This window comes from Pseudochaenichthys georgianus, chromosome 21 (assembly GCF_902827115.2).
Source record: "Pseudochaenichthys georgianus chromosome 21, fPseGeo1.2, whole genome shotgun sequence".
In the NCBI taxonomy this organism is placed as follows: domain Eukaryota; kingdom Metazoa; phylum Chordata; class Actinopteri; order Perciformes; family Channichthyidae; genus Pseudochaenichthys; species Pseudochaenichthys georgianus.
The window spans coordinates 39,519,925-39,540,503 of NC_047523.1; the positions used below are offsets into that span (position 1 = coordinate 39,519,925).

Here is a 20,579-nt window from a genome sequence, read left to right on the forward strand (position 1 = left end):
GGAAACAATCATTGTGTTAGCTACAGATGACGTGTTTATTTAAGCAGAAGCAGTAACTAAGAGCGGGTCCAGATTGATAATAAAACCTCAATGTTTTTCCGTGGTTACTTGAGCGTGAAGGGCTCAAAGCAACTCAATAGTCATATGTAAACTCCTCCTACTCCACCAGGCCAGGTCTCTGGAATCATGCAGTGAGGACACATGACTGCAGATAGAAATACACACACCTTTCAAAGGGTGCTGAACTTTTATTTTTGCTTTAGTAAAAGATAGTGTTTATTTCTTCTTCTGTGTGTTACATGTGTTCTCATCACCCTTCAGGGAGCCATGCTGGACAAAAAGTTGGTTCACACCAAACACAAAGCGATATGTCCTTTTATTGCAGGAAATGAATCAAAAAGGATGCTGAATTAACTATATCTTGATGCTAACTTGCAAAAAATGTGAATAAATGCTTTGTCAAGTCTGTTTGCGAGACGGAAAAACACATTTTAAAATGCTTGTTTTCTAAATGTAGTTTGGATCACTCATGGCTAGGCTAACGAAGTAGCTTCTCAATCAACACAAAAATAATGTCTACTAAACACTGGACGTTCGGGCCGGTCGGATAAGCCACTAGCACCCCCCCCCGTTGACAATTTACTAGCGGTATTTACTAGCGGTATTTACTAGCGGTATTTACTAGCGGTACCGAAGTGAGCCGGTCGAGTCTCCCGGTCTGATTTTTGGTCCCAGTCCGCCCCTGCTTCTAAATTAAGTATAAATATGGCAGGTTTGTTATCAAGTATACACATTGATATCTCTATACTGTTAACTTTTACATTTGAGAAACTCACCAGCATTTAAGATGTTTCTTATTGAATAAAATGCTTTCCCGCTTTTTTTCAATCTAAAAACATCAAGAACATTTGGGTTTGGTGTGAACAAACCATAACATTTAAAGCTAAATGAAACTATAATAACGTGTGCAATATCAGCATAGGTGTTACTTTTAAATGCTGAGAAAGCATTGTATACCCACTGTCGATACAAAGGGCCCAACCTGGCTGGACTACAGCCATGAAACCTCCACCTGTGCCTCCTAACAGCATATTTATCTCGTTATTTTTTTAAACATTATACTCATTTTATCATATTTATTACCTAGTTTAAGTGTAAATGTTAGTTTGAAGAACTGCTTTTAAATAGAAATGGGTGTGTGTTTCACAGGAGGGGTATGAAAACGATGTGTTTGTTTTCAGAAAGATGTACCAACTGCATGAGTTATAAACTATTTTTTCAATAAACAAAAAAAACCCTGACTTGTTTTATTTTGTGTTTTGAACACTTGATACTGAGGTGGGGACAGGAATAGTGTCATCATGTGAGCGGTATGAAGCTCACTGAATCCGAACAGTTTACATGTGAAGAAAAGTCAAATGTTATGTTAAACACTTTAGACTTGACATCTAAACAGCCTTGGAGGTGAGCCTTTTGACTACTTTACACCTTCCCTATTAAGCCCAAATATTAAACCGATTAAAACAATTGTGCCACAGACAAATGAATGTTCCTTCATTTCCTGAGTCAACAGATGTTACACTCCTAACACATTGTACGTGATCGGGGCGGGACATCTAACCAATCAGAGCAGACTGGGCTCTGGTTTTAGACAGAGGGTGAAAATAGGTGCTGCAGCACAGGCAGTATGAGAAAAACAAAGGGCTTTTTGAACATTAAAGCGTAGAGACACTACATACTGATATACACCTGAACATCAGCAGGAGAGGACTCTTTAAAGTAGAGACACTACATACTGATATACACCTGAACATCAGCAGGAGAGGACTCTTTAAAGTAGAGACACTACATACTGATATACACCTGAACATCAGCAGGAGAGGACTCTTTAAAGTAGAGACACTACATACTGATATACACCTGAACATCAGCAGGAGAGGACTCTTTAAAGTAGAGACACTACATACTGATATACACCTGAACATCAGCAGGAGAGGACTCTTTAAAGTAGAGACACTACATACTGATATACACCTGAACATCAGCAGGAGAGGACTCTTTAAAGTAGAGACACTACATACTGATATACACCTGAACATCAGCAGGAGAGGACTCTTTAAAGTAGAGACACTACATACTGATATAAAGCCAACAATGAGCAGAATAATACATATGTTCTTTACATTAATAAAGTGTCGGTTTTTCCTCTATTACTGCGACTGAATGAAATGCCTATACAAGCTCCAGAAGAGCCGTTTTATTATCTTAAATGCTGTTCCTGACTTAAACAGCAAACATTTTAAAATAACTTGAGTAACAGATGACAAATTCATCTGAACAATTTACTTTATTAAATTAAAAAAAGGAAAGAAAATCACCATTAATCATCGTCTACATTGTACAAAACAGAAGTTGAGTGAGCACTGCTATATGCCGTTTTCACACAGGAAATAAAGTATTTAATGTATGTATAGCTTTCTGGATGTGAGCTACGTTAAAGCAGAGCGCATGAGGAGAGATGAAGGCCAATGTTCAACAGCACAAAGACACACAGCATTTCACATTTAGACTTTGTAACTCGATCCCACTTCCTCTCACTTTAAGTCAGCAACGACATACAGGAACATAAACTCACATGCATGAAAATGACTTGCACACATCGGTGTAAACATTACTTTGTTTCTTAAACTGGGAATTTAGGCACTCCTCACCTTACTGTACGGAAGAAAAAAAAAAGTCACGAAAAAGCTCTGTATGAAAATGGGTTTAATTAAATCACACAATGTTAGCTCGGGGGGGGGGGGACAGAAACAACAGATATATATAATTAAAAAAAAACAAGAATTAACAAAATACTATGACAAAAACCACTGACACAATCATGGCTAGGCATCGTTTCTCTTAGCGCTAATAGAGCATCAACACTATGGACTTTATAAATGTGTATAATCTTTCTGTCGTAGCCATTACAGTGGAGTGGAGGTGTAGTAACTTCATCCTCACGTCGTGTTTTGGACTCCTCCAGAGGCAGAATCGTGTGATGTGTGGAAATTCGGGGAGGGCTCCAACGTACACTCATGGCCAGTCAGTTTGGACAAAGTCTGGTGGGGGTGGGTGCACTTTTCTCAGAGGATGTTCTCCCTCTAAGCCCCCACCCAGCACCGCTCTGCCTGTATTAGTCTGTACAGCTAGGAGGGCAGGCTTTAGAAACCACCTCCCATTCCTCCCATGCCTCCCATTCCTCCCATTCCTCCCATGCCTCCGGGCATCTCCTTCTCCTCCTTGGGGATCTCCGTCACCACGCACTCAGCGGTGGAGAGCAGAGAGGCGACTCCTGCAGCGTCCAGCAGCGCCGTCCTCACCACCTGAAGGGAGAGAGAGGACGCCATTAGTTTATAGCGTGGTGTCTGCAGTCATTTTATTTCACTCTTTTATTGTGAAGCACTTTTTAACGTCCGCTCATGCAAGGTACCATGTGCCAGGTGCTCAGATATATCCAGAACCTGTCTCTGATTGGCTGAAATACCAAACAGATCATTGCAGCATTACCCATAATCCCCTCTGTTTCAGCCCTGTTTCCAAAGTGCTGATTCTGTTGCTTGAGATGAAAAAAAGGAGCCCCTTGGGGGGGGGGGGGGGGGGGGGGGGGGGGGGGGGGGGATTACCTTGGTTGCTGATTGGCTAATGGTTACACAAGACAACACATCGTTATGACATCATAAAGTGACTAAAATCTGATCAGCGGTTTTTAATATAAATTTAAAAAAGGGCCTTTTGCATGATATGTCTTCTTTAAGGTGACAATTTTGTAACAAACTGTCCGTGTTATTCCTGATTAAAGCTACTTCAGTGGTTTTTAAGTATACATTTTGTGATGTGGTGATGACTGTTAGTGTCTGTAAACACAAGAGACGTTCAGAGAAGGAAACTGAGGACCTTTTCTGCCAGTTCAGAGAAAAAGCAGATGACTCAGATGTAACCAACGGGTGCAGGGTGAGAACAGAGAGGCAAGGAGATCCTCTCTGATGATTCTCGTGCTGGTGTTCATCTAGCGACATACTAGCCCTGACGCAGCCATGTGGGGACTGAACAGGCGAGAATGAGTCGCAGGAAGTTAGTTACAGGAGAAGGTTCAGAAAGTTATTCATTCCTTTGTGAGTTCATTGACACACGGGGACACACTCAGCTCATTTTCAGACAGGTCTTTATAGAAATGGATCAGGGCACAAAGAGAGAGTCTCTTTCCACAGAGGGGACACATGTTGATGTAGAAGAGACATGAAGAAGAGGGGACACATGTTGATGTAGAAGAGGGGACACATGTTGATGTAGAGGAGACATGGAGAAGAGGGGACACATGTTGATGTAGAAGAGACATGAAGAAGAGGGGACACATGTTGATGTAGAAGAGACATGGAGAAGAGGGGACACATGTTGATGTAGAAGAGACATGGAGAAGAGGGGACACATGTTGATGTAGAAGAGACATGAAGAAGAGGGGACACATGTTGATGTAGAAGAGACATGCAGAAGAGGGGACACATGTTGATGTAGAAGAGTCATGGAGAAGAGGGGACACATGTTGATGTAGAAGAGACATGCAGAAGAGGGGACACATGTTGATGTAGAAGAGACATGGAGAAGAGGGGACACATGTTGATGTAGAAGAGACATGAAGAAGAGGGGACACATGTTGATGTAGAAGAGACATGCAGAAGAGGGGACACATGTTGATGTAGAAGAGACATGAAGAAGAGGGGACACATGTTGATGTAGAAGAGACATGAAGAAGAGGGTTTTGCATAAGCCTTTATCTCCCTGCAGTTTAGAAATATTCTAGAAACTAACAAAAACTACTGTAAATATCAGACCTAAAAGTGAGCCTCCCAACCACTAGGTGGCAGTGTAGACCCGGTATAGATCTCATATCTAAGCTTTAAAATAAAGCGTAGAAGTGATGCGTGAAACTCACCTTGGTGGGGTCGATGATGCCCTTCTCCACCATGTTGACGTACTCTCCCAGCATGGCGTCGTATCCGATCTCGCCTCCCAACTGCAGGATCTTCTCCACCACCAGAGCGCCCTCCACACCGGCGTTCTTCGCGATGGTCATGGCGGGGATACGCAGCGCCCGTCGGATGATCTCCACACCTGGCGGGGACAGAGGATTTAAACACATTATAAAGCTGCACATGTGGTCGTCGCTTAAGAAAAATTAAATGTGCTTTTCACTACTTTACAAAAGGATATCATATTCATTTGTTATTATACTAAATATAAAGTATTACTTATTAATACTTCATTGATTGATAGTGTTCCCGTTCTAAAGTAAAAAATACACCTTTAAAAGCAAAGATTCTGTATTTCTTTATTCGTTGACACCCCCAAACTATAAAGACACGTCACGTTCACAGCGGTGGTGGAAAGTAACTTACTACATCTCCTCAAAAGCTTTATTGAAGTACAATTTAACGCAACTTTACCAACTTATTCATGTATTTGCATTTTCTGCTATTAATACTTGGCCTCGGTGGGAAATATATATATATTTAACCCAATATATGACAATAGCCGCTTTCACACAAAGTACTTTGCCGTACTTAGTTCCCCATGGAACTAAGTACAGATCGCGTTCACACCGGAATAAGTCCCTGAGGGAGGATTACACAGATGAAGCCGCTGACATCACTTCTTCTTCTGCTTTGGGTTTACTGGCAGGCCGCGAACAACTTCACGACGTATACTGCCACCCGAAGTCCCCGGCCGTAAGTCCCCGGAGTTGGGGACTGGCAGCTTCAACTGAAGCCTTCCGAGTAAATCACCAGAACGCCGACTCCTCCTCATCTCCACCGCTCCCATGTTTTCTTTTGTGTTGCCATAAGTTAGTCTCTCTGCGTTGGTGCGTGGGGCTAATGCTAATAATGCTAATGCCAGCAAATAAAATGGCGGCTTCACAAAACTTTTCAGAGTTTTACGGGGCGTGGTTTGCAATTCGCCCAGCCAATCAGAGATTGGAACTTTTTTCTCCCCAGGAAAGTACCACCTCTCTAGCAGGGACTGAAAGGGGGGAAGTTCTCATGAACTAAGTTCTCTTTTTGGTGTGAACGCAAAATCCCAGGCACTAACGGAACTAAACGGGAAAAGTACGGGGAAAAAGCACTCCGGTGTGAAAGCGACTTTTGATACCTTAAATGACGTTAAAGATTCAGAAAAGCAAATATGGAATTAGGGGGAGCTATAGAGCCATTTTGTGTGAGCCAATTATGAAACCCCCCCAATAGAAATATATTTACACCTGACCCGACAAGTGTTCAAAAAAGCAGCTTTTAAGCAGCCCTCAAAAAGGCAATTACTTTGGTAGACAAAAAAAAAAGTACAAATAATTCCTAGGATTTCAATAGGTCTTCGCGCCGACTTTGTCGAGCTCAGGCCCTAAATATATTTAGCCAAACTATCTCTAAATGTGTACAATAACTGAGCACAGTATGTAAGTACTGACCGATCTTCTGGTCAGCATTGGCCGTGGGGATGGAGTCCAGGCAGGGGATGCAGCGCAGCAGAGCGCAGCCGCCGCCCGGCACGATGCCCTCCTCCACTGCCGCCCGCGTGGCGTTCAGAGCGTCCGTCACACGGTCCTTCTTCTCGTTCACCTCCACGTCACTCGTCCCTCCAATCTGAAATATAGACAGCACAACTCATGTTCTTTTAATCTGTCATTTCTTCATTTCGTCATTTCTACTGTACTTAAGTTCTGGTATCAGTACTTTACTCCTCTACTTATTTTTACGACCATATTACGTCCAAAACAGTCAGACATTGTTTCTGATAGCAACGTTTCTGATAGCGCTGTGGGTCCGTCGCCGATATTACGTCATATTGGCCGCAAATCTGGATCAGCTCCGTTGTTCCCCGTTTTTAGAGATTTGGATACGGAGGAAAAGAGAGTGTTTTATTTTCTGACGCTGCGTGAGTTCCCCGACGCACCGGGGACACATGTTGATGTATCAAAGACGTAAAAAAGTGCATTTTGCATGATAGGTCCCCTTTAAGGCGTCTAGTGGCTTGAAAGAAAAACAAGTAAGGAAGCCACGATCAGTATTTACATTTATCGTCCGACCACTTTTTCCTTTGACTTCTTACATGTTGAACTCAAATACCTGTACTTTCTACTTCTCACATGTTGAACTCAAATACCTGTACTTTCTACTTCTCACATGTTGAACACAAATACCTGTACTTTCTACTTCTTACATGTTGAACTCAAATACCTGTACTTTCTACTTCTCACATGTTGAACACAAATACCTGTACTTTCTACTTCTTACATGTTGAACTCAAATACCTGTACTTTCTACTTCTCACATGTTGAACTCAAATACCTGTACTTTCTACTTCTCACATGTTGAACACAAATACCTGTACTTTCTACTTCTTACATGTTGAACACAAATACCTGTACTTTCTACTTCTTACATGTTGAACACAAATACCTGTACTTTCTACTTCTCACATGTTGAACACAAATACCTGTACTTTCTACTTCTTACATGTTGAACTCAAATACCTGTACTTTCTACTTCTCACATGTTGAACACAAATACCTGTACTTTCTACTTCTCACATGTTGAACTCAAATACCTGTACTTTCTACTTCTCACATGTTGAACTAAAATACCTGTACTTTCTACTTCTTACATGTTGAACACAAATACCTGTACTTTCTACTTCTTACATGTTGAACCCAAATACCTGTACTTTCTACTTCTCTCATTTCCCAAACAGCTGGTTCCTTTAGTCTGAATGTGTGTTGGTGCGTGATCATTATTCTTTAGAGTCACTGCGTGCCTATTGATTTGAACACGATCCGTGTATCCATCACTTCCTGGTCTTCTCTAAAGAAGAAGGACCAATGGAAACGTTGTCATGTTGCCGTTGTTCAGCATGGAAACATTCATTAGCTAACAATGACATTATTGTTCTATTAATATAAAGGGAGGTCAGGTACTCTTTAAAGCAGCTGCTAGTTATGGGTACTTTCTACTGAAGTACACTTCAAAGCGTCTTTACTTTCACTTGAGTAAAGAAGTTTAGTCCATACTTCTACTTTCACCAGAGTATTTATAAACACGAGTATCTGTACTTCTACTTGAGTAAAGGATGTGTACTTTTGCCCTCTCTGTGCATAACATTAGATTAGCTTTCTAGTCACTGTGTGTTGAGACGCACCTTGAGCACGGCCACTCCGTCAGAGAGCTTGGCGAGCCTCTCATTGAGCTTCTCCTTCTCGTAGTCGCTGGTGCAGTTCTCCAGCTGCTCGATGATCTCAGCTGCTCGTCTGTCTACATCAGCGGTGCTGCCGCCGCCCTTCAGCAGCAGGCAGTCGTCTTTGGTGATCTGAACCTCGCCCACCTTACCGAAGTCATGAGCCTGGATGTCCTCCAGAGCCAGACCCACAGCATCGTCTCCAAACACCTGCAGGGGGGACGAGATATCAAGATAAGGTTAACACTTAACAGAGATACATCCCAGATCAGATGCACGCTGAAGGCTCTTCGAGCATGTTTTCTCTCACGATCGTGCCGTTATGTTAGATGTTTGTTTTTCATGTGTCGTGTCTTGATATTTGTCTGTTGATGTTACTCATGGAGCTGCAAGTCACAGTTCAGACTTTATCTGACCATTAAAGTATTTATCAAATCAAGTCACGTGTGTTACTATTGATTTCTATACATTTAGTTTTTCATATTCTCATGTTGATTTTTTTAAGATTTGAGAACTTAAACATGTTGTGACCCCTTGTTAAAGAAACTGTTCGTCTAAATTGGAGTACTATTTGATGTAAAGGGGAACGTGAGAAAATAACTAATAAAGAATACGTTTAAAAATCAAGAAAACGCGCAAAAGAATAAGCATCAAAATATGTAGAAGTGATTATTATGCAGAATCTCCCATTTCAGACAAATATGCATTATGTATATTTATATGTAATATAATATTGGATTATAATAATATAATGTAAATTGATACAACATACTTCCTTTTGGTATATTTATATACATTTTGTATTGTGTTTTGTCTCTTTCTCTGCACTGACAGAACCCCATGATGGTTATAGAGTGCCACAGTGACACGTCTGGACTCTGGCAGTGTTTAAAGACTCCAGGGTTCATACACTTTTTCACCAATGACTTTTCCATGACTTCTCAATGACCTTTACCTCATTTTCCATGACCAAAAAAAAATTCCCACTGAAAATGGTTTATTTGAACATGGAACAGGAAAATAAGGTCTGCATATGAAACATGTAGTGCCTATCTAAAACAAATCAAATAGTAGGCTTACTAGCTTCTACACGCTAAAGCAACTGCAGTCAGGGAGGCTGGTATGAAAAAGGTGGCAAGGACCCGACCCCTGACCCCCTGAAAGCAGCAGTGTCAATAATAACAGAAACGCCAAAGAGTCACATCTAATAGAAATATATAAAAGCATTTATTTTAATTGTGTAGCAGTCAGTTTAATATTCTGGCAGCACTGTTGAGCATTTTGAAAATGTATTGTCATGCCTGTGCAAGGCTTAGTCTTTCTATCTTTATAGCCACTGGTGTAAAGATAGAAAGACAAAGACAAATCTAAATTCATAAACTCAACAAGTACTATACGTGGGTACAATTTTGAGATACTTGTACTTTATTTAAGTATTTCAATGTTTTGCTACTTTGTACTTCTACTCCTCTACAGTTCAGAGGTACATGGTGTACTTCTACTCCACTACAGTTCAGAGGTACATGGTGTACTTCTACTCCTCTACAGTTCAGAGGTACATGGTGTACTTCTACTCCTCTACATTTATTTAATTTAATACCTTTAGTTACTTCTCAGATGTGGATGAATGATGGTAAATCTAATCAAGTGTTGAATCAGACTTTAGTTCCACATGGAGTAAATCCACCAGCTACCCTGCAGTCTACAAAGCCATTCAGACTAGCTGCACCTTTACCAGCTTTGAGAACACTTTCATGATCAATCATTATAAAACACATCATATATATTATTCTGAAATGGACCAGTCTGCACAACGACTACTTTCACCGTCGCTACTTTCACTATATTTTGATGATAATACTTTTCTACTTTTACTTGAGTAACATTTTGAATGCAGGACTTTTACTGTAACAGAGTATTCCTACACTCTGGTACTTCTACTTTTACTCAAGTACAAGATCTGAGTACTTCTACTTTTACTACAAGATCAGAGTACTTCTACTTTTACTCAAGTACAAGACCTGAGTACTTCTACTTTTACTCAAGTACAAGACCTGAGTACTATACTTTTATTAAGTACAAGATCTGAGTACTTCCACTTCTACTAAAGTACAAGATCTGAGTACTTCTACTAAAGTACAAGATCTGAGTACTTCTACTCGAGTACAAGATCTGAGTACTTCTACTTATCTGAGTACTTCTACTTTAACTCAAGTACAAGACCTGAGTACTTCTACTTTTACTCAAGTAAAAGACCTGAGTACTTCTACTTTTACTCAAGTACAAGATCTGAGTACTTCTACTTTTACTCTAGCACAATATCTATACCACCTCCGTTTATAGCCTATGAAAAAAACTATTAGAAAACGAAGGCTAAAGCTAACGTTAGCAGATAGTGACAATGTCTGCTAGCTTGCTAGCTCAACGATTCCTTAATGATAGTCTGTGCCACAGTGACTCCGCACAGTTAACGAATGCGCCGTAGCTAATGTAGCTGACCCTCATCCCGGAGCAGCAGAGTTCAGCCGGCAGGCAGGAAGACTCGAGCACACAGCTCGCGCTTCATATATTAAAAAATAACACCATGCGCGTCATGATGGCACATAACAGCTCGCGACCGCAGATTATTTTGGCGATTAGATAAAATGTAAATTATATTTGACGCAACTTTAGTTACATTTCCATGACTTTTCCAACATTTTGGGATAAACATCGTTTTCCATAACTTTTCCAGGGCCTGGAATTTGCATTTTGAATTTCCATGACTTTTCCAGGTTTTCAATGACCGTACGAACCCTGAGACTCGCCAATGGAAATACTTTCTTGCACCTGCTGAGTATTCGCACTCTTTCAATTAACTTCACGTCTGTGTCTGTGTGTAGTACATTTTTATCCCCAGGGGCCGTGATGAAACACCGTGGGGCCCATGAACTACAGCTTCACTGTGGCAGCCATTTTGGCCAGTGGCATCCACAGAGGAGGAAGCACTGAATTTGACAAGGCTGCACCATTTTGTATTATTAATCTGAATACTAAACTTATGAAATACATGTATTTGAATTAAAAGGTGAAATATGTCGTTACGTAGTAGAGGTTTAAAATAGCATACAATGGCCATGATGTAGTTAAAGAAAAGTAATTTACCTTCCACACTTACAATCTACATAATTATGAGAGAAAGCAGTGAACTTACGGTTCCTCCGGTGGCGACGGCCATGTCCCTCAGCTGGTTCTTCCTGTTGTCTCCGAACCCTGGAGCCTTAACAGCCACAACCTGGAGCCCCACCTTCAGCCTGCAAGTCAAGATGTGAGAAAGAAACTATTTACTAAAAGGCCAAGAACATCAAATGAGATGCAGTGATGGCAGGTTTGCGTATTTTCTTGAGTTGACCTAACGATTTCCTCGAGAAAGAACTAAAGTCGATAGGATACAAACACTTCGGTGCAGGGCCGTTTCTAGCTTTTTGGGGGCCCTATGCAAGATGCCGTTTGGGGGCCCTAGTCTTTACAGTTTTTTTGTTTAACTACAAGGCCGAAGCCTTTAAGATGATCTGTGGAGATGCATCAATCTGTTACACAGATTGGCTACACAAGCCAAAATATCGTTATGACATCATAAAGTGACCAAAATCTGATCAGCGGTTTTTATATAAATAAAAAAAAGGGCATTTTGCATGATATGTCTTCTTTAAGGTGACCATTTTGTAACACACTGTCCATGTTATTCCTGATTAAAGCAACCTTTGTGTTTTTTTAAGTATACATTGTGTGATGTGGTGATGACTGTTAGTGTCTGTAAACACAAGAGACGTTCAGAGAAGGAAACTGAGGACCTTTTCTGCCAGTTCAGAGAAAAAGCAGATGACTCAGATGTAACCAACGGGTGCAGGGTGAGAACAGAGAGGCAAGGAGATCCTCTCTGATGATTCTCGTGCTGGTGTTCATCTAGCGACATACTAGCCCTGACGCAGCCATGTGGGGACTGAACAGGCGAGAATGAGTCGCAGGAAGTTAGTTACAGGAGAAGGTTCAGAAAGTTATTCATTCCTTTGTGAGTTCATTGACACAAGGGGACACACTCAGCTCATTTTCAGACAGGTCTTTATAGAAATGGATCAGGGCACAAAGAGAGAATCTTTTTTCCTGAAACTTTAATGTTGGTTTTTTTCTGAAATTATCAGATTTTTCTTTAAAAAAAACTGACTTTCTGAAAATCCTGGAAAAAAAGTTGTTTGTTTCCCTAAAATGTCGACTTTCTCTCAAAATTCTGACTTTTTTCTCAAACATCTGATTTTTTCCCCTCAAGATTCTCAAAATTCTGACTTTCTCTCAAAATAAAAAAACTGACTTTTTCTCAAAATCCTGAAAATAAAGTTGTTGTTTTTTCTGAAAATCTCAATGTTGACTCTCAAAAATCAGATTTGTCAAAATGTTGACTTTCTCAAAATTCTGAATTTCTCAAAAATCTGACTTTTCTCAAAATGCAAAGTTTAGTTCAGATTAACATGTTGGTGTCGAAAAGACGTGATAAAGTGGATTTTGCATAATAGGTGACCTTTAGGACATGCCACACGTGTACCTGTTGAGCACCAGGGTGCTGAGCGCCTCTCCGTCCACGTCCTCGGCCACGATCACCAGAGGTTTGCGGTTCTGGTTGGCGAGCTCCAGAGCGGGAACGATGCTCTGCACGGTGGAGATCTTCTTCTCGCTCAGCAGGATGTAGGCGTCCTGGAACTCGCACTTCTGACCTGGAAACGCCAACAAATACATTCAGCTTGGAGCTTCTTCATTTCTTCATGGGAGGTGTTTGTAGAAATGTGAGCGCCCTTACCTTTGGCAGAGTTGATGAAGTAAGGGGAGATGTATCCGCGGTCAAACTTCATTCCCTCGATGATCTCCAGCTCGTCGTGCATGGTCTTCCCGTCCTGAGATGAAAAGCATTCATTAGCTCACACACTATTACAGACTTATTGAGACATCATTAAAGCAAATGTTTTTGAACCTGTATGTTCAATATTATTTACTACAGGGGATACCGAGAGAATTTACAGAACAAACATCAGTAACATAGTGTGTGTGTTGGGAGAGTGTGTGTGTGTGTTGGGAGAGTGTGTGTGTGTGTTGGGAGAGTGTGTGTGTGTGTGTGTGTGTGTGTGTGTGTGTGTGTGTGTGGTGTGTGTGTGGAGTGTGTGTGAGGAGTGTGTGAGGGTATTAGTTCTGAGCCTAACCTTGACAGTGATGACTCCCTTGCGGCCGACTTTCTTCATGGCGTTGGAGATGATGGTACCGATCTCCACGTCTCCGTTGGCTGAGATTGTGGCAACCTTTAGAACAATAATAAAAAAAAAAACATTTCATTAGGACTTCAGGATATCTCGTAGCGACAGTGGTGGAAGAAGTACTCAAGAGCATTTAACCGTACACTAACATAAAATACTTCATTACAAGTGAAAGTCATGCATTCAAGTATAGAAGTATTGTCAACGAAACAAAAGTACTCATTCTGCAGAAAACTGGCCTCCATATGTGATATTTAAAAATATATTGAGGCCATTAATCATCATCAATTAGCAGGTTACGGTCGTAGAGAAACGACATTCGGATACACATGTTTTTAATGTCCATATTTTTGTAATATATTGGATTATATTACCTTTTTGTACCTTAATAGTTATTATTAATAATATGTATCATTTGTATATAAAGTCCAAAACCTGTATCTACAACTTAACTAACATTTAAAGTAAATTGATTTGAGTAAAAAACATGATTTTCCTAGTAGCATTTAATTGAAATACTCAAGTGAAGTACAAGTAGTGGACTTGAGTTAACGTACTTAATTACTGTTAAAGTTATTTCAAAAATGCAAAAACCGAAAGTAAAACTATAATCTACATACTGTACTTAAAGGAGTTATTGATTGTGCAGTAGATAGTAGGTCTTAGTTATTTGTTAATGTAACCCAATGTGTGTTCTTTGAAATTGAAAAGGATATCGCGTTGTGTTTGTTACAGTTGTATATGTCTTAATTGTAATTTGGCTTGGCTTCCTATTTATGGACATGCTTTTATTTTGAAGGAGAGTTAGCGCAGTTGACAGGAAGTTCTTGTTGCTATGGAAACAGCGTGACTGGGATCAACGGAGAAAAGTAATATCTACATATAAAGACGGAGAAAGTAAACGATAACGTTTATGGTTAAGTGTTAGCACCCCCCCGAAGAGGCACAAGCTCTTACGTTGATATTGGAGATTTCAATAAATGCAATTTGAAAAAAACCGAATAACGAAATTGAAACCCGAATAGTACTCCAACGAACGAATATTTGGGTACAGCCCTAGTAGATAATCCACGTTTTCCGTATTTTGGATGAATATTACTTCTTCATTAATGCACACATTTCATTGTAAATGTACCTAGTGTTTGTGCATGTGAGTTTTACTGGCATGATTTGTACGGTGTATACCCTAACACAGTAAAAACGGAATACCCTCTTGTGGGATTAATAAAGCATGTCTTCTTCATCTTCCCCCCCCCCCCCGTGCACTTCCTCATCATGTCTCTAAATCAACCTCTCATCATGTCTCACCTGTGCGATCTCCTCGGGCGTGGTGACCGGCTTGGAGAGGTTCTTCAGCTCCTTGATGACGGTCTCCACGGCCATCATGACTCCTCTGCGGATCTCCACGGGGTTGGCTCCCTTGCTGATGATGTCGAAGCCCTCCTTGGCGATGGCGCGGGCGAGCACGGTGGCGGTGGTGGTGCCGTCGCCCGCCTCCTCGTTGGTGTTGTTGGCCACGTCCTGCACCAGCTTGGCTCCGATGTTCTGGTACCTGTCCTTCAGGTCGATGCTCTTGGCCACCGTCACGCCGTCCTTCGTGACCTTCGGGCTGCCCCAGCTCTGCTCGATGATCACGTTACGACCCTGGAAACACAGACAGGAAGTGGTTCGATATAAAACGGGTCTAACACTAGGATCTGGATTACATTACACAGGGGATGTAGATGAGAGTTTGAGGCTTCACCAAAATCTGTTTGAGTTATCTAATGTTAGGGAATCATTTGCCCTCGTGTCCTCCTTCACCCTCTGACACAGATGCTCCAGCCTTGAGCAGCCTTTATCTCCCTTAAGGAGGGGCTGCCCTAGCAAGTTGTGACCGGGCAACTGTGAATCATTGTTGTGGGACACCTGGAACACATCCTTCTCGGGGTGTAGATGACCCCGAGCCATAACAGACAACTAAAGTTGATTCAGTGTCCTCCGCTGTTTAGTTTAACGAATGAAGAATGTTGATTACCCTTAGCGAAACTAGTTAGAACCGCATCGGAGAGGAAGGCGTGGCATCTCTACCGTGTGGTCAGACCGTGGCCCGTGACATGTCGTGTGCTCCAAATAAACCGTCAGTGTTTGCCATCAAAGCTCCAGCTCTCCTCGTGTCTCTCTCCGAGTCCTGACTCCAATCGCTACAGACGTTTCCCCCCCCACACGGAAACACTTATATTATATAATGTGTAGGATTGCTTCTCGCACGTGTGATCCACATCCTCATTCGTTGGCGTTAAAAAAATAAAATAAGGGTTTGACCTCCCGCTTGCAATGGAAGCACACATTTGTATTATCTAAAAGCGCCATATATTACCACAATTACCAGTATTTGCTTACGGACAGTGACTATAAAAAGACGTAGCATAAATGACCAGGTTGGAAAACCTTTTAAAAATGTTTATAAAAACCAATAGAGACATTTGAATCAGATTAATGAAAAATTCAGGATTTTATTTACATTTTTTGTTTTAAAAGCATTTATTTTGGGTATTACAATATTACCCCGCACCAGTGGTGAGCCAAGTATTTAGATCCTTTAATTAGATTAATCTGTAATTAAATTCCTGCTTTCAAACCCTTATGTAGAAGAACGCTAATCTGATTTAAAGAACAAAGGCTAATCCAATTAATCACTTTGTCCAAATTGAGGGTTTTATTCGAGGACATTTTCGACGACAGCCTCAAAAGTGTGTAACTCATTACTTAAAGGTCCCCTATTATACTGTTTTTCATCAATATATTACAGGTCTCAGATATATCCAGAGCCTGTCTCTGATTGGCTGAAACACCAAACAGATCATTGCAGCATTACCCATAATCCCCTCTGTTTCAGCCCTGTTTCCAAAGTGCTGATTCTCTGTCTGTTACTTTAGATGAAAATAAGACATGTTGATGTAGGAGACATGAAGAAGAGGGGACACATGATGTAGGAGAGACATGAAGAAGAGGAGAGACATGAAGAAGAGGGGACACATGTTGATGTAGAAGAGACGTGAAGAAGAGGGGACACATGTTGATGTAGAAGAGACGTGAAGAAGAGGGGACACATGTTGATGTAGAAGAGACGTGAAGAAGAGGGGACACATGTTGATGTAGGAGACGTGAAGAAGAGGGGACACATGTTGATGTAGAAGAGACGTGAAGAAGAAGGGACACATGTTGATGTAGAAGAGACGTGAAGAAGAGGGGACACATGTTGATGTAGAAGAGACATGAAGAAGAGGGGACACATGTTGATGTAGAAGAGACATGAAGAAGAGGGGACACATGTTGATGTAGAAGAGACATGAAGAAGAGGGGACACATGTTGATGTAGAAGAGACATGAAGAAGAGGGGACACATGTTGATGTAGAAGAGACATGAAGAAGAGGGGACACATGTTGATGTAGAAGAGACATGAAGAAGAGGGGACACATGTTGATGTAGGAGAGACATGGAGAAGTGGATTTTGCACAATAGGCGACCTTCAATATACTACAATCTTCAATAAGAGTTCTCACCTTGGGGCCCATGGTGACGGCCACAGCGTCGGCCAGCAGGTCGACTCCCTGCAGCATCAGAGCTCGAGCTTCAGCTCCGAACTTCACGTCTTTGGCGTAGGATCGGGTGAGGTGAGGGGCGAGCGCACGGCACACGGGCCGCACCTGCTTCATGATGGTCGGGAGGCGGAACATCTCTGAGGAGAAAACAGACAGAAAGAGGCGGAGTTAGCCGACACTTGAGAGACTAATGGACATCGTGATGTGTCCAATTAAACCCTATTTCAAGCATACTACGTCATCGACTCCCGCCGAAGGACTGTTCCAATGTCCAGCATACTTGTAATTCTACCGAGCCCGGCGTACTTCGTTTGGAGAAATCTCGAGGCTGCACATGTGTAGACTCCGCTGTCTTAAAATCCCCACAATGCTTTGCGCACGGACCAATTTCCCCAAATCTGTGGGGAAAATGTAAGGCGGGGCCTCTCATATGACGCACACTTGCTCACCTGTTCCACTCTTCGTTTTCCGAATGCTAGGAAGTATTCTTGCCTAGCTTCTGAAGCAAGTGCCTCGGAAGACATGTGCTACCAAGCAAGCGTACTCGACATTGAGAAACACCTACAGTCTCTACAAACTAAGAGTATAAGTAGTATAAAGCAGAAATACTACCTCAAATTTGTACCCGATTAGTGTAAGTGGGTAAATATATATTGAACAAGGACAACCACACATTTTTCCATCTGCCAAATATTCCTAATTCACAGTAATTTAGCCCAATAGTTTTATTTAATTAGTGAAAAACACCCCAAAATATAGTGGCAGAAGGGAACTAAGTACATTTATTGAAGTAGATGTTAACTGTTGATGTTTAAATTATATTAAAGTATTGTAAAAACCTGCTTGTAACAAAGCAACTTCACAATTTAGGATCACTAAGGTTCATTGTATCTTATTAGCAATACAATTTATAGGTATTATTAATTTACTCGAGTCAATTTCGCCCCATATTAACCAGCTGCAACATTACACATTCATACTTATAATACAATTACATCAAATACACTGTTCTGCAAAACTATAAATTAAATGCATTTAAAGGCATGACTGTTTCTTCAAAGTAAGAGTATTTCTTCACTGTAGTATTGGTACATCCTAAATAATAATTATTCAACCCCCCCTCCCCCTCAGATGTCACATGAGGACAGATTATGTTACAAAGGTTAATTGAGCCCCCTAGTGGTCTCTAGTGGTATCGCATGACACCAGTTAATGAATGAATATCCACTTCTAAGTCAAATATTTTCAAAGTTCTCAAAATTATCTTCTACAAAAAGGTTAGATTTATTACAAAAATATAATGTCACAGGTTAACTTGTGTTTTCAGGGGATGGATATGAAGTCACACTACAGTTATTACTAATTAATGAGTAGGCTGGGTTTAATTCAAACTACACATTTTTAACAGCTACCCGAGGGGATCCAATCCAATTAGGAGGCAACCATTTCTTATTTTTATCAGTTAGTTAATTACTCAGATACTCTATTATTTTTTAAAACAACATTTGAAAGCTTTAGGGTCATGTTCATGTTGATTTAAGAAACTAAGGATTATAATCGTCTCGCTGATTAGAAATCCCTTACGTCAATATTGAAAAAAGTGGACTTGCCTCAAACTCATTCTAGAAAAATGGTCAATTTAGAAGTATTAAGCTACGTAACTACTCAAGTAAAGTACATTGAAGTTGTACTTAAACACATTACTTAAGTAAATAAACTTAGTTACTTTCACCACTGCATTCAATTTAGTGTTTTTTTTACCATTTCTGTATAAAGAAAATACCTTGCATGTCTCTTGAGTGAATGCACTTCAATGTTATTTCTTACACTGCTTTTTCCAAATTTAAATCCAATCCGGAATAAAAAAAATCACCCGTTTTAGTTTGATTGTAAACCTGTTCGTGTGGATCTTTAAACTACCTGTATTAAGTTTGACATTTTAATGATTTTAATATACCCATTGACTGTTTATCCTTCATTTGGAACAATTTAATGGCTTTTATATCAATGTTTTATAACTGTATAGCTGCTTCTCTGTTAGTAAATGTCTTTGTTTCTCCCTTTTCCTTGATTACAAAATATCCTTTTAAATGAGGATCGCCCTTTAATTATCTCCGACATATTGATATTTAAGGCTTCCCATCACATATTAAAATACAATCCCCACAAATTAAGAGTATAAAGTAGCATAAAGCGGAAATACTACCTCAAATGTGTACCTAATTACAGTAATTGGGTACATATAGTGGCGTCACTATGATCTCACAACCACCCATCTTTCAATTTGCCAAAAAAAAAATCCTAATTCACAATATCTATATATTATAAAGAATCTGGTTTATTTTACCATCTGTCATTAATCGTGACTGGATTATTAAAAGCACCCCACCCCCCCAAAAAAAATCCACTTCCGGGTTCCCCCCACCCCCACGTGTGCTCTTCAGGTCGTGCGTCACAAGGTCATATTGTAAAAAAGCATGTGCGGAAACAGCCTGGCCATGAATGAACCTCCATCCTACTGTCTGACAGCAGGAATACATGGTTATAATGTATTTAAATCATAATTAATTCATATTAAAGACACGCTTCCTGCATTGGATGTAAGGTTGTGCACAGCTGCAGTATGACAGGCATCATGACATTTCTGATTAAATTCAATTAAAGAAGATGGTAATATCAAGTATATCATACAAAGACAGTTAATTAATATTAGATGTAGAATGTAGTTAGATTCAAATCATGTATGTCCTTGCAGTTACGAAAGAAAAACCTGTATGCTAGGAGTATTTAAAGCTAGTATAGTTGCCTCATAGCTTGAGCAGAAATCCGCCTTTAATGTTACACGAAAGTGCATTAAGCTTGTAGTATTAGTCTCATTAGTTTTTTAAGGAGTTAGTAAAGATGTCAGCACTTACTTGTGAGGTATTAGAGATCGTGTAGCTGCTTCTTGGTGCAGGTCTGCAGGTCTGAATGAGAGACGGTCGGAGTAACAGGACGAGCCGTGTGCTGCAAATGAGATCTGATGGAGCTCCACATGGGCTTTTCACATCCGGGGCATTCACCGGCGGGCCCCGGAACATGGATAACTGCAGAACACTTTGGGGAAAAGGGACTTACAAAACAGATGTATTTGAGTATATTCAATACATGTAATACATGGAGTATACCTGTATATTGAATACAAAAATAAATAATTTAAACAAGAAAGATGTTAAAAAACGTAATGCTATTTTATTTCTATTTCCATTTCTAAAATGAATTGGATTGTTTATTGCTGTGTCATAGTTTATTTTATGTACATTGCCTTGTGTTTTTTATGCTGCTGCAATGCAAACATGTCCCAAATTGGGATCAATAAAGTATCTATCTATCCATCTATCTATCTATCCATCCATCTATCTATCTATCTATCTCTCCATCCATCCATCCATCCATCCATCCATCCATCGACCG

General features: G+C 40.5%; 1 protein-coding gene and 1 non-coding gene across 2 annotated transcripts; both read right to left on the reverse strand.

Moving 5' to 3' along the window:
- Positions 1-2,328: 2,328 nt before the first annotated feature.
- Positions 2,329-20,152, reverse strand: hspd1 (heat shock 60 protein 1). The gene is made up of 11 exons (XM_034109349.2): positions 20,042-20,152; positions 17,088-17,263; positions 14,850-15,185; positions 13,491-13,586; positions 13,094-13,187; positions 12,842-13,010; positions 11,456-11,555; positions 8,227-8,472; positions 6,500-6,674; positions 4,973-5,151; positions 2,329-3,365 (listed from the first exon to the last, which is right to left on the reverse strand). The coding sequence occupies exons 2-11, from the start codon at positions 17,259-17,261 to the stop codon at positions 3,204-3,206; spliced, it is 1,731 nt and encodes a 576-aa protein (XP_033965240.1). The 5' UTR covers positions 17,262-17,263; positions 20,042-20,152; the 3' UTR covers positions 2,329-3,203.
- LOC117467149 (small nucleolar RNA SNORA5) lies at positions 11,133-11,269 on the reverse strand. The gene has a single exon (XR_004554353.1). It is a non-coding gene; the product is annotated as a small nucleolar RNA SNORA5 (small nucleolar RNA).
- Positions 20,153-20,579: the final 427 nt, after the last annotated feature.

Bases quoted from the DNA above. Each gene is read 5' to 3' on its own strand.
- hspd1 (XM_034109349.2), bottom strand. From the start codon at position 17,261: ATGTTCCGCCTCCCGACCATCATGAAGCAGGTGCGGCCCGTGTGCCGT. The intron at 8,473-11,455 runs GTAAGTTCACTG...TCCCCCCTGCAG, and splicing joins CCGTCGCCACCGGAGGAACC to GTGTTTGGAGACGATGCTGT. The intron at 3,366-4,972 runs GTGAGTTTCACG...CTCTCCCTTCAG, and splicing joins GCATCATCGACCCCACCAAG to GTGGTGAGGACGGCGCTGCT.